The sequence below is a fragment of the Selaginella moellendorffii genome, unplaced genomic scaffold (assembly GCF_000143415.4).
Source record: "Selaginella moellendorffii unplaced genomic scaffold, v1.0 SELMOscaffold_19, whole genome shotgun sequence".
Lineage (NCBI taxonomy): Eukaryota > Viridiplantae > Streptophyta > Lycopodiopsida > Selaginellales > Selaginellaceae > Selaginella > Selaginella moellendorffii.
Window position 1 is genome coordinate 1,920,169 of NW_003314280.1, and position 13,128 is coordinate 1,933,296.

The 13,128-nt window shown below is 56.9% G+C and overlaps 4 protein-coding genes across 4 annotated transcripts; 3 read left to right on the top strand and 1 right to left on the bottom strand.

The window, feature by feature from the left end:
- Positions 1 to 152: 152 nt before the first annotated feature.
- On the bottom strand, positions 153 to 1,649 carry LOC9651567 (mitogen-activated protein kinase kinase kinase 3). Its single transcript, XM_024677225.1, has 9 exons — positions 1,553 to 1,649; positions 1,369 to 1,499; positions 1,213 to 1,300; positions 1,072 to 1,134; positions 854 to 1,014; positions 723 to 798; positions 613 to 672; positions 455 to 565; positions 153 to 392 (listed from the first exon to the last, which is right to left on the bottom strand). Exons 2-9 carry the CDS (start codon positions 1,479 to 1,481, stop codon positions 177 to 179), a joined length of 888 nt encoding a protein of 295 aa, XP_024532993.1. The 5' UTR covers positions 1,482 to 1,499; positions 1,553 to 1,649; the 3' UTR covers positions 153 to 176.
- Positions 1,650 to 1,846: 197 nt separating this feature from the next.
- Positions 1,847 to 2,695, top strand: LOC9651568. The gene is made up of 6 exons (XM_024677227.1): positions 1,847 to 1,936; positions 1,995 to 2,081; positions 2,146 to 2,338; positions 2,401 to 2,461; positions 2,516 to 2,557; positions 2,618 to 2,695. Exons 1-5 carry the CDS (start codon positions 1,888 to 1,890, stop codon positions 2,555 to 2,557), a joined length of 432 nt encoding a protein of 143 aa, XP_024532995.1. The 5' UTR covers positions 1,847 to 1,887; the 3' UTR covers positions 2,618 to 2,695.
- An 899-nt stretch (positions 2,696 to 3,594) lies between these two features.
- On the top strand, positions 3,595 to 10,795 carry LOC9651569. Its single transcript, XM_002972327.2, has 6 exons — positions 3,595 to 5,486; positions 5,617 to 6,348; positions 6,484 to 7,177; positions 7,313 to 8,175; positions 8,281 to 8,607; positions 8,714 to 10,795. The coding sequence occupies exons 1-6, from the start codon at positions 3,681 to 3,683 to the stop codon at positions 10,691 to 10,693; spliced, it is 6,402 nt and encodes a 2,133-aa protein (XP_002972373.2). The 5' UTR covers positions 3,595 to 3,680; the 3' UTR covers positions 10,694 to 10,795.
- A 53-nt stretch (positions 10,796 to 10,848) lies between these two features.
- Positions 10,849 to 13,128, top strand: LOC112347050. The gene is made up of 2 exons (XM_024677224.1): positions 10,849 to 10,981; positions 11,035 to 13,128. The coding sequence occupies exons 1-2, from the start codon at positions 10,930 to 10,932 to the stop codon at positions 12,588 to 12,590; spliced, it is 1,608 nt and encodes a 535-aa protein (XP_024532992.1). The 5' UTR covers positions 10,849 to 10,929; the 3' UTR covers positions 12,591 to 13,128.

Genomic DNA, 13,128 nt, shown 5'->3' on the forward strand with positions numbered 1-13,128 from the left:
ATCCGGGACGAGTACATAACTTATAAGAAGATGGTCAAGGAGTTCCTCCAGGTTCCATCTTAGAAACTCTATTTAGCTTTGATGATCTCTTATGGTAGGAGATGATGGAAGGAGATCCGAGCTTGTGGGGGTCCTCTATCCACGGCTGACTAACTTATCTTTCGATTCTCGAGTTTTCAAGCCACGGTTTCGACTTGAGCAAGCTGAGGCTCGTAGGAATGCTGGAAGTGATTGGCAGTGAACCAGGGATGGAAGAAGAGCTGAGAAGCGGTGGGTCTGTGAGAAGGATCTCGCTGGAGGCAGAGTCGGAGAAAGTCTTTGGCTTGGTCCGAGAGGAAGTCGGGGACTCGGGGTGTTTCCAGAGTGGTGGCCAGTTTGTAGAGCACTGGAACCTGTGGAGACAAGAAAGAAGAACAGTGAGAACTTTGAGAACTTTGGAAAAGATTGCACGAACCGCTTCGTAGTCACTCCATGGTGGTCTTGCTTGTGCCATTTCGATCACCGTGCAGCCGAGGCTCCATATATCGACTGAGAGATCGTAGCCACTGCAGCGGCTCTTCAAAATCTGGAAGAAAGTTAGTGAGCGCTTGTTCTCGCTCGAAACTATCAAACCTCTGGAGCCATCCAGTATGGAGAGCCTTTTAGCGAGCGTGCAAACGACTTGGCAGTAACCTGGATGGAAGTTAGAGCGCGATCTGAGAAAATCACTGCGAGAGACTTACGTGTTTGGCCATTCCAAAGTCCGCGAGCTTTACATTTCCATCCGAGTCAATGAGGACGTTTGCCCCTTTGATATCCCTGTTGCAAAACCGGAAGCTTTAGTAGGAGGAACTTTCACTGCTTTTGGTGTTACCTGTGGACGGTTTGTTTGCTGTGGAGGTACGCTAAGCCACACACGATTTGCCGTGTGTAACTTTTGATCACTGGCTCTTCGAAGGCGCCATACTCGTGGAGGAGCTTTTGGATGGAGCCACCGGATAAAAACTCCAAGTAGATATGGAGCCTATCCTTCATCTGGACAAAACAAAGGCATGTTTCGTCGATCCATCAAGCGACGAGAGAGCGAAGTACTGATTCGGAGCCGTAGTACTGGACGATGTTTGGATGCCTCAGGCGGCTCAACATAGCAATCTCCTGCGAACGCGAGAGAAGAAACCATGTCAAAACAAACAAGAGGAGAACCACGAAAAAGAAAAGCTGGAAGAAGCTTACTTGTCTCAGCTGTTTGCAACATTCTTGAGACCTGTAGTCACTGCAGGAGATCATGGCCTCCTTGATGGCACAAAACCTTCCAATATAGCTGAAGAAGAAACAAAAAAAAAGAGAGGAAGACTCAACAGGATCACCAAAGAAACCAAGGAGAGAAACCTGTCAAAGCCAACATAGACGTTTCCAAAGGATCCACTTCCGATCAGAGCTCCCTTCTTCCAGCAAGCTGGAACTCCGGGAGACTTCTGGAGAGGGATCTCCAATGTCTCCATTCCAACTTAAGAAGGAACCTGGATAAAAAAACCCCTTAGAACCCCAGTCGAATGGATCGAGAGATTTATACCAGGGGAAATGCAGCAACAGCAACAGTGGCGAGAGAAGCTGGATAACAACTGGCTCGCTTCCATCCTCCCTCCTCCGGAGAATGATCCGCATTGTGATGCCAAAGAATTCACGGGAAGAATATATGAGCAATAATGGCGGCGGACCAATCGTTCTCATTAGTTTTGACGACATAGCGCGCATCCCCTGGCCCGCGTGTCCCTCTCGCCCTAGCGCGAATCCCCCTTGTCCCTCTCGCCCAAAAAGCCCGGTAGAATGAAGAGCCCTAACTTTCAAATTATGGATATTCCACGTACTTTTTAGGGTTCTTGCGACTGGGCAGGGCGAGCTGCGGCGATGGAGGGCTACCTCGACCATCTCAGATCGCTGCGCAGGCTCATGAACGGTACGCGAAATCCCTGTGCCTCTGGAAATCTGCGACGCGGCTGGTGGTGTTGGGGCAGACTATGAGGACAAGGCGGCGGTGGTGAGCGCCGAGCGGCACAAGCAAGAAGCTGTGATACGAGCTCTTGAGAAGGATCTGGAATGCGGTAAGCTATCGGTGATATCGAATCAGACGAAAGCGATTTGAGTGATGATTCTCAATCCTTACAGTGAATGCTGAGTCCCGGCGCTTGGATAGCGAGACTGATGGAATCTTGAAGCAAAGCGGCTTCGTTTCGGCTTCGATTCTCAGGAGCCAGAGGGAGCTTTCCAAGCTGGATAAAGACGCCGTTGCGCTCGCGGATGCTTTGGAGGTGCTGAAGAAAGACACAGTGGTGGAGGCCGAGTCTATCCACAGGAAAAAGTGAGCCTCTTTGATTCTCTTCCGCTTTTTCTCCAGCAAATGTCGCCTCGCCCCGCGTGCAGGGCGCACTTTGACGAGCTTTCCAGTGACTTCGCTGCAAAGTTTGAACTCTACAAGTCCAAGGTGATCGTCTTTTCTCGATGTCTTCAAGCTAAGCTTATGGCACCAAGTTTCCAGGCAAATCTCGCTCTATGCGTTCTGTGTGGTCGGCAGGAATAGGTGGGCTCTCCTTGTGCTTTTATCTTATTTTCACTTCTTTCACTTTTGCTGATCATTCAGTGTCGTTTTCTCTCGGGGAATTTAGAAAGTAAATCGGAACAATGCAGCGCTTTGGAAAAGTATACGGGATAGTTATAACGTTTTCGAGTCGTGGCGCCTTCACGGGGCCGAAGTTAGTCATTCAGCATAATAGGATAGCTACAGGGGAGGATTGTGGAGAGGTAACTGGAAAGGAGCGCTCCTTGTCGCAAGAGGAGTGCACCGCTATCAGGAGAAGTGACAGGCCAGTGGTGGCGGAGAACTTTAAGCGGAAGCCTGCCGAGTGTATGCTGGTGGAACAAGTGTACAAGAAAAAGGAGCTCTTGAGACCGTCGGGCATCACTTTCGAAACGTGTGAGAAGCCGAAGCGGACCAGGTTGCTGGAGCCGGCTGGACAGAAACTGCTGAATGACTTGGGCCTGGACTTGTTCTACTTCACGCCGGTCCCCAAGAGTGATCCCGACCTATGTCAGGCCTTCATTTCTACGTATGCTCATCCTTTTAGATACGGGATGGTTGACGGGAAAGCAGTGCGGATCAACTACGAGGAAATCGCAAAGCTGACAGGTCTTCCAATTGGGAACTGGAAGTATAAGAAGTACGACCTTCGAGGCAAGCACCAGGCGATCCTGTATGGAATCCTGCGGACTTTCAAGCAGAAGAAGCCCGGCCTGTTTTCTCTGGAGCATGTGAAGTTCGGGGACGGGCTTGAGGACAGCATAGCCTTCAGAGAAGTTGCCAGCCTACTTATGGAGAGGCTCATATGCAAGCCGCATCCTTCGGACAGCGTAATGCCGCAACTCATTCTGTCCATGCATGGATCTCTCCGGCGCAACCAGATCATGAAGTGGGCTCAGCTGTTGACAGTTCGGCTTTGCAAGTCGGTATTCTATACCCGACTAACAGGATCATTTCCGTTTTGCTATGCCGAGTGGCTGACGGGTCTCATTCGCCAGCAGATCGAAGGTGACGAAACTAGAGACCTTGAGTTGGAAACAAGCTTGAAGGCTCTGGCTAAGATGGAGATAGACAGGGCGGTTTTGGACTCTAGGATCCAGTATCTGGAGGCTCAGAAGCAGCAGTGATGTCAGTGGTAACAGCGGGAGGACTCGGAGAGCAGAAGTCGCAAGAGAAGATTGAAATTGAAAAGCTCGCAGCACAGCTGAGGAGAGCAGGCTCTTGTGAAGACATTGTCTTGGGCAGACGAGTTCACGCCAGGATTCTACAGAGCCGCTACCGAAACTACAGGTATTTGGCCAACCTGGTCGTGGAGATGTACGGTGACTGCCACAGCGTGAGTGAAGCTCGTGCTGTCTTCGACGGGATTGAAACGCCAAACGTGTTCTCGTGGAACACCATGCTGGGGGCTTACGGGCAGAACGGGCAAGTGGAGGATGCAAAACAAATCTTCAACGCAGCACCGGAGAAGAACCTCCTCCTGTGGACTACTTTGATATCCGCATATGCAAAGAACGGGCATCTGGAGGAAGCCAAGAGTACCTTCGATGGATTGCCCGAGTCGGATGTGGTAACACAGACAACAATACTGCTGGCTTTTCTCGAGACTGGGAACTTGGAAGCCGCGGAGTCCATCTACATAAGTATGCCCGTACTCGACACAATCGGCTGGACGATCATGCTAAAGGCATACGCAGAGAGAGGACATCTCCAGAAGGCAAGGCGGTCTTTCGAGTTGATGCCAGAACTGGACGTTGTATCTGCGACTTCCATGGTGGTGGCCTATGCCGAGAACAGCTACCTTGAAGATGCCAAGGCGGTCTTTGACAGCATGCCTCAGAGGAACATCGTCTCGTGGACAGCGATGGTGAAGGCGTACGCGTGTGAAGGGGATATCGGGAAAGCCAAGCCTCTGTTCGATAGAATGCCCGAGCACAACGTGATATCTTTCACGGCTATGCTGCAAGCGTACTTGGACAACGGGAAGCTCCAGCTTGCGAAGGCAATCTTCGACGCCATGCCCGAGCGGGACGTCATTGCGTGGAACTCCATGGTTCAAGGCTATGCGAAGATGGGATATCTGGAGGAGGCAAAGCTTCTGGTAGACAGAATGCCCAGGTGGAACACGGTGACTTGGACGGCCCTGGTTGAGGGGTATGCTCAAAGCGGGTATATGGATGAAGCGAGGTCAACGTTTGACAGGATGCCGGGTCGGGATATGATGGCCTGGAACAGCATGATCGGGACGTATGCTCAGCTCGGGTATATGCACGAGGCGAAGGAGATCTTCGCTATGCTTCCGGAGCGAGACGTTTTCTCGTGGACTGCCATGATCCCGGTTCACGCAAGAGGTGGCAGCGTTTACAAGGCGAAGATGGTGTTCGACACCATGCCTCAGCAGAACGTGGTGTCCTGGAATGCGATGGTTGCTTCGTATGCTCACTGTGGGCATGCGAAGTCCGCCGTGGAGCTCTTTAAGTTTATGGAACAGGAAGGACTTCGTCCAAACGACATCTCCTTCGTGAGCCTTCTCACGGCATGCAGCAGGCTTGGCGCGCTGGACGAAGGCCACGGTTACTTCCTCCGGATGGTGCTCGACTACTGCGTTGCTCCACTCAAAGAACACTACAGCTCCATGTTGGATCTTCTTGGACGGGCTGGGCGCCTGCGCGATGCCGAGGAGCTGGTCAAGACGATGCCGTTTGTTCCCGACTCCGTGATGTGGGCGACACTGCTAGGTGCTTGCAAGCTCCACAAAGATACTGCGCGTGGACAACGAGCAGCGAAGCAGATCATCAACTTGGACACGAAGAGCTGCCTGGCTTACGTGCTGCTGGGCAACATCTGCGTCGAGCGCTCCGAGCAACTTAAGCATCAAGTCCTGCTTCCTCAAGCTCGTCCAGCTCGAAGTCTCGTGGCTCCTCCGAGTGCTTGAGCTGTCCAGCGTACATGTTGTAGAGCGTGACATACGTCGCGGAATCGGCAGAGTCGAGCTCCAGGAGCTCCTTGGCAACTCTGGCACCCCGAGCAACGTCGTTGTGGATCTTGCACGACATGAGCAGGTTCTTCCACACTGCTTCGTTGGGCTTGAACGGCATCTTTCTGATCACGGCTTCGGCCTCCTCCAGCCAGCCGATTCTTCCCAGCAGGCCGACGATGCACGAGTAGCGCTCCCGCTTGGCCGTCACCCGGTACTCCGTTCCGAGCTGGAACAAGTAGTAGAAGGCTTCCTCGAGCAGGCCAACGTGCTGGCAGACGGAGGCGACGCTCATGAGCGCTACGTTGTCGGGCTTGAGTCCTTCCTGCTGCAGTCCACGAAACAGCTTGCGTGCCTCGGCAACCTCACCGTGCTGCGCCGCCACCGTGACTATCGAGTTCCAGGAAACGAGCGCCCGCTCGCGCATGGAGTCGAAGACTCTCCGTGCCTCTCTCGGGCTCCCGCACTTGCCATACATATTGATGAGCGTGTTGTCGATGATCACGTCCGAGAGGAAGCCGGACTCAGCTATGCTCCTATGGATGATCCTGGCTTGGACGAGCCCGGCATGGCCAGCACAGGCGTCAAGGATGGCATTTACAGTTCCCCGGTTGAAGCTGACGCCTTCGAGGTCCATTCTCCTGAACAAAGCGATGGCCTTTCCCCCTCGGCCGTGTTTGGAGTAGGCCGAGATCATGGAGTTGTAGAGCAGCGCGTCCTTGGGCGCGGCTGTTTCGAAGGCTTCCACTGCCTCCTCCAGAGAGAAGCACTCCGAGTACATCCCGATGAGAGCGGGCGAGACCGTGGTGCTCGAGTTGTATCCCGAGCCTTTCACTTGCTCGTGGATCATCCTACCGCGGCTTAAAGACTTCAAGCTGCTGCAAGCATCGAGAATTCCCGCAAAGGTGACGGTGTCGGGCTTGTCTCCATACTGCTGCATCCGGTGCCACAGCTCGAAGGCCTCGTAGTGGCTGCCGTCTTCGACACAGGAGCACAGCATGGAAGTCCAGGAGACAACGTCCCGGTAGTCCTGGATGCTCTGGAAGACGACCTTGGCGTCCTCCAGACTCTGGCACTTTCGGTACGCGTTGATGAGGCAGTTCGCCACCGCGACGTCCTGGAGCAGTCCTGCCGAACAGATCTGAGCGTGGAGCATCCGGACCTGACTTATGTCGGTGAAACACGCATCGAGGCTCGCGAAGAACGTCACTCTATCCGGCTTGGTGCCTTCGAGCTGCATCGAGGCGAGCAACTCCAACGCGGCGTCACCCTGAGCGTTCTGGACGTATGCCGACGCAAGAGCGTTCCAGGAGACGAGATTCTTCTCCTCCATCCTGTCGAAGGCGGCCTTCGCTTGCTCGAGTCTCGAGCACCTCCCATACATAGTGATCAAAGTGTTCCCGACAGAGACGGACTCCTCGACTCCACACTCGGCCGCACACTCGTGAGCTCGGACTCCCTGTTCCAAGTCCCCCAGGCTCGCGCAGCTATCGATGACGCTCACAAAAGTCTGCTCGCCTGCCTTGACGCCTTCCTGGTTCATCCGGTGGAACATCTCCACTGCCGCTTCGTCCGCCCCGCACTGAGCGTAAGCAGTCAGGAGCGTGTTCCAGGCGAAGAGATCCTTGTCCCGGACGCCATCAAACGTTCTCTTTGCGTCGGAGATGCTTGAGTTCCTGGCAAAAACTTGGAGCAGCGCCGTCTGGAGGAGCACGTCCGACCGAAGCCCCGCGGAGGTGACGAGCTCCTGGAGCAGCCTCACCTGGCGTAGGCTGGTGCAGACCTCGAGCACGGTGAGAAAGGTGACTTTGTCGGGCCGGACGCCTTCGTGCTGCATGGTCCGGAAGAGCTTGAAGGCCTCGCGCTCCAGCCCGTTGTGAGCGTAGGCGTCGACGATCGAGTTCCAGGACGAGACGCTCTGCAAGGCCATGGCATCGAAGAGCTGCTTGGCGTCGTGGACGCTGCCGCACTTGCCGTGCATGTGGACGAGCGAGTTCCCGACGAAGACGTTGGAGCTGTGGAAGCCATTCTCGGCTGCTCTGTCGTGGATCATCCTCAGCTCGCTGGCCTCCTCGGCGGCACCGAGAACACTCACGAAAGTCACCTCGTTTGGAGCCACGGAGCACTCGTGCTGCATCCTCCGGAACATCTCCAGCGCGCTCTTGCGGTGGCCGTGCTGCGAGTAGGCCCGGATGATGGCGTTCCAGGACACAACGTCGCGCTGCTCCATCCTCTCGAAGACGCGCCGGGCCTCCTCCACAGCGCTGCAGTCGCCATACATGCTCACCAGCGTGTTCGCGATGACCACATCCGACTCGAGCTCGTCCGCGACGATCATGGCGTGGATCTCTCGGCCGTGCTCCAGGCTCTCCTCCACGCAGCAGCAGCCGAGCAAGCTCAAGTAAGTCACCCTGTCCGGCTTCACTCGCTCGTGGATCATCCGCTGGAAGAGCTCCAGCGCCCGCTCGCCGTTGCCAGCCCGGGCCAGCACCGTGATCATCGTGTTCCAAGACACTACATCCTTGTGGGCGATGCTCTCGAACACCAGCTCGGCCTCGTCCAGGCGCCCGGCTCGTCCATACAGGTTGGCGAGAGCGTTGCCGAGAAAGGTGACGGACTGGAGGCCTGCTGCAAGAATGAGCCCGTGAATCGTCCTCACTGATCTTGCCGATGGCGAGGAAGAAGAAGAAGAGCACGACTCCAAGGCTGTGAGGAATCCTACCTTGTCCGGCTTGGCTCCCTCGAGCAGCATCGCGTGGAAGAGCTCCAGCGCCGCGGTGGTATGCCCGTTGTGGGCATACGCGGCCATGATCATCGTCCAGGAGAAGACGTTGCGGTGGAGGATCCTGTCGAAGACGCTGCGCGCGTCCTCCACTCGGCCGAGCTTCCCATACGACTGGACGAGGAGGTTGAGCAGCAGGCGATCGGTGGCGAGAGTGGCCGAGGAGAGGATGTGGCGGTGGATACGCTTCGTCTGCCAGACGTGGATGCATCGCCGGATGAGCGAGGAGATGTGTGGAGCCGAGGTGGATTCGCCGTCGTTGCCATCGCTTCGATCCAGCCGGTCCAGCTCGCGGTCGAGAGTGAGATCGGCGCTGGAAGAACCAACAGTGGCAGTAGAGAAGAAGTTTCTCCTGGATCTCGAGCAGCGCAAGAGCATGGCGGTGGTGGGAGAGATCTAGGTGATGGGAGATCGCATTCTTCGATGCTTGAGCCGGACTTCCATTGCCATGGCGGACGCTAGCCGGAGATCGAGAGAACCAGCAGCCCAGCTTGCGAGAAGAGCCCTAGACGAGGATCCAGGTGATGGGCTTGATAGATTCGGGAAATCCAGTCGAGCTCGTCTCATGGGGATCGCGGAGGAGATGGAAGGATTGCCGCTCGAGGAAGCCATCGACGGGCTGGAGATGCCGGGTTTCAGTCCAGGAGTGGAGCTCTACGCGGCATTGCTGCGACGATGCGGCATCCAAGGATCCCTGGCGGAGGGAATTCGCGTCCACGAGCACATTGCAAGGAGCAAGCTTGTGCGAGTGAGGTTCTTGGAGAACACGCTCATGGAGATGTATGGGAGGTGTGGTGGCGTGCAAGAGGCTACCGCGGTCTTCGAGAGAATGGAAGATTGGAACGTCTACTCGTGGACGATCATCATCGCAGCAAATGCCCGCAACGGGCATCCACTCGAGGCACTGCAACTCTTCTACCGGATGAACCAGGAAGGGACTGCTCCAAACAACCACACTCTAAGCATCGCCATCGCAGCGTGCTCGGCACTGGTGGATCTCTCGCGAGGGAGGAAGATCCATGCGAGCTTGGAAGGCTGTGGCTTCCAGGCCGACGATCACGTCAAGAACACGCTCATGGACTTCTACACCAAGTGCGACAGCCTTGACGACGTGAAGAAGGTGTTTCGATCGATGGGAGGCGACGCCAAGGTGGTCAGCTGGACGTGCCTCATCGTTGGCTGCGTCCAGCTCGGGAGCTACCGGGAGGCCTTCCACTTCTTCAAGCTCATGGAGCTCCAGGGGATCCACGCTGACACCGTCACTTACGCCTCGCTGCTCGACGCCTGCTCCAACTTGGCGTCGCTCTCGCAGGGCCGGAAGCTCCACGCTCGCATCGCCGAGCTCGGGCTGCTCGAGGCTGACGTGGTGCTGCAGACTTCCATCCTCACCATGTACTCGAAGTGCGGGAGGCTGGGAGAAGCTCGCGGGATCTTCGACAGGATTGGCGAGAAGAACATCGTGGCGTGGTCCGCGATCATCATCGCCTACGCTCAAAACGGCGACTGCTCCACAGCGTTAAAGCTCTTCTGGAAGATGGAGCAGGCGGGGCAGAAGGCGAGCGAGACGACGTTCGTGAGTGTCTTGTACGCTTGCAGCCATGCCGGCCTCGTCGACGATGCGTACTACTATTTCACCACCATGAAGAGCGAGAGGAAGCTGGAGCCTTTACCGGGACACTATGGTTGCATCGTGGATCTGCTGGGCCGAGCCGGGCGACTGGCCGATGCCGAGGAGCTCATACAGCGGATGAAGGCTCCACAGTCGGGGGTGCTCTGGACGACGCTTTTAGGAGCTTGCAAGACGCATGGAGATATGAAGCTGGCGGAGCGAGCAGCGGAGAGGATCCGCGAGCTCGATCCAGGCTCTGCGACACCGTACGTACTGCTTTCGAATGTCTACTCGGAAGCTGGACGATGGGACCTGGCAGCCAGCGTGAGGAAGCGCATGGACGACATGAAAGTGAAGAAACCAGCGGGGAAGAGCTGGGTGGAAGTGAGAGGCAAGCTGCACGAGTTTGTAGCCGGGGACCAGTCCCATCCGAAGATCGGGGAGATAGTTTTGGAGCTGAAGAGGCTGCTCGCGCTGATCAAGGAAGCCGGATACGCTGCGGACAAAAGTGCCACACTCCACAATGCGGAAGAGGAGGAGAAGGAAGGACTCCTTTACTATCACAGCGAGAAGCTCGCGATGGTCATGGGGCTGCTTCACAGCCCCCGTGGAGAGCCTGTCCAAGTCGTGAAGAACTTGAGAGTTTGCTCCGACTGCCATACTGCCGCCAAGTTCATCAGCAAGGTGGAGGACAGGCAGATTGTCCTGAGGGACACGAAGCAGTTCCACCACTTTGAGCACGGGCGATGCTCGTGTGGAGACTACTGGTGATCGCAAACGAGCTCTTCTACCAGTAGTCTCGGCAAGAACACTTTCCATCTTCCATGTGATGGAACAAGTTGATGTCGCGGATGACGATCTTCCTCTCGGTCACCTTGGATATCACCTTCGCGGCGGTGTGGCAGTCGGGACACACGCGGATATTCTTGACGATGCTGATGGTCGTCTTTGGAGGAGTTTTGATCAGCCCCAGCCCGATGGCCAGCTTCTCGCTATGAAAGTAGAGGATGTCCTCCTTCTCCTCCTCCTCAGCGTCATGCAGCACTTGCTTGGTATCGGGTACGTAGCCGTGTTCTTTCATGACTTTGCTCACTCTCTGAATCTCCTGGCAGATTTGGACGAGGTCCGGGTGCCAGGAATCGCCCACGATGAACTCGCTCGTCTTGCCGTTGATCTCGATCCAGCTCCTGCCGCCGGGCTTCTTTATTCCTCGGTCACGCATCAACTTCTGGACTTTGGCGGCCATGTCCCACTTCCCAGCGTCCGAGTAGATGTTGGAGAGGAGGCTGTAAGGCCCGGCGCGGTGCGGAGCCAGCCGGAAGACGTGCTCCGCGGCTCGAGCTCCAATCTCCACGTTGCGGTGGATCCGGCAGGCCTGCAGCAGCGACATCCACGACACCGAGTCGGGAGGGATCGGCATCCGGTTGAGGAACTTCTCGGCGTCGGCCAGCCAGCCAGCACGCGCGAGAAGATCGACCGCGCAGCCAAAGTGCTCGGCAACCAGCGGGATCCCCCGGTCGGGCTCGAGCGTGGTGAAGTAGTGCCAGGCCTGGTCGACGAAGCCGCCGTGGCTGCAAGCGTAGAGGACGTGCGTGAAGGTGACGCTGTCGGGCTTGTAGCCGTCCTGCTCCATGCTCCAGAAGAGCTTCAAGGCGTCGCCAAAGTGGCCGTTTCGAGCGTAGGCCACCACCATGCTGGAGAAGGTGATGTTGTTCGGCTCCAGCGTCTGGTCGAAGAGCTCGCGGGCCTCGTCGACTCGACCACACTTCGCATACATGTTGAGCAGCGCGGTATGCAGCACGACGTCGATGCAAACGCCCGAGGTGATGATCCGGTCGTGGAGGTGGCGGCCTTGGGCGATGGCGGACAGGTTCCCGCAAGCGTCCACCAGCGTCGCGAAGGTGAGGGCGCTGGTGATCCGGAAGCCGTCCTGGTCCATGACGCGCAGGAGCTCCAGCGCCGACGCCTCGCGGCCGCACTGGATCCTCCCGGCCAGCATCGTCGTCCACGACACCTCGTCGCGCGACGGCATCGCCCAGAAGGCGCGCTCGAAGTCGTCCATGCCGCCGCAGCGGCGGTACATGTTGAGCAGCGAGTTGGCCACCACGGGGTCGTGGAGCATGGCGGTGCTCGCGAGCGGCGCGGTGATGGAGCGCCCGAGCTCCAAGTTGGCGGTGTCGGCCACCGCGCAGAAGATGGCGCTCACGACGTGGGCGTCGGGGTGGCAGCCGCGGAGCTGCATCGCGCGGTAGTGGCCGAGCGCCGCGCGGGGCAGCGCGTTGCGGAGGCAGGCCGAGATGAGCATCATCCAGGAGAAGACGTTGGGGTCGGGCTGGCAGGCGAAGACGGCGTGCGCGCTCTCCACGTCCCCGCACTGGCCATACGCCTGGACGAGCTTGTTGGAGAGGTAGCGGCTGCGCAGGGCGCCGGTGGCGAGCATGAGCGCGTGGAGCTGGTGGGCTTGTGGGAGAGCTCGCTCGGCGGCGCAGCGGTGGAGGAGGAGCTCCACCGCCTCGCGGACGAGGCCCGGGGGGTGTGGCTGCCGCTGGAGCGCCGCCAGGACGTCCTTGACTGGGAGGCGCTCCACGTCGTGCCTGGTGAGCAGCATCTGGGTCGACGATTCTGGGCTCTCTTGAGCTGCCAGCGCCGATGCTCGGCGAATCCATGACCGCCCACGACGAGAACTCGTGCTCCTCCTCCACCACATTTACGCAATGCCATTCATTCCCCAGGTACCTAAATGATCACCCTCCAAGACCTTTGGACTGAAACTCTTGGAGCTAGCAAGATCAGTGGGACTGCCACAACTTCTTTGAGATCAAACTAAGCTCTCACAAATCCTGGAGAGAGATCTTTCATTTCAAGGGTGGAAGAATAGTGTTAGAACGAGAAGGTCCCGGATCTTTCAGGTGGTATCCAACCCACGCCATGGTAGCGAGCACTCACCACTCCACATTTATCACCATCCAGACCTCGATCGCACGAACATAATCCATGACACCCTTCTCGCTGCCAAGGCCATCTTTGCTTGATGCAATCTCTTGCTTTGTTTGTAGGTAGCGTTTCTCCAGCTCCTTGACCATGTCCACCACCTTGACTATGGCTTCGTTCACGCAAAGGTTGTGGTTGTAAGCCAGGATGGAGACCATATTGAGGTACTTCCCACTCGTCCACTCCTTGAATGAGATCAAGTCGTTGTGGATCGC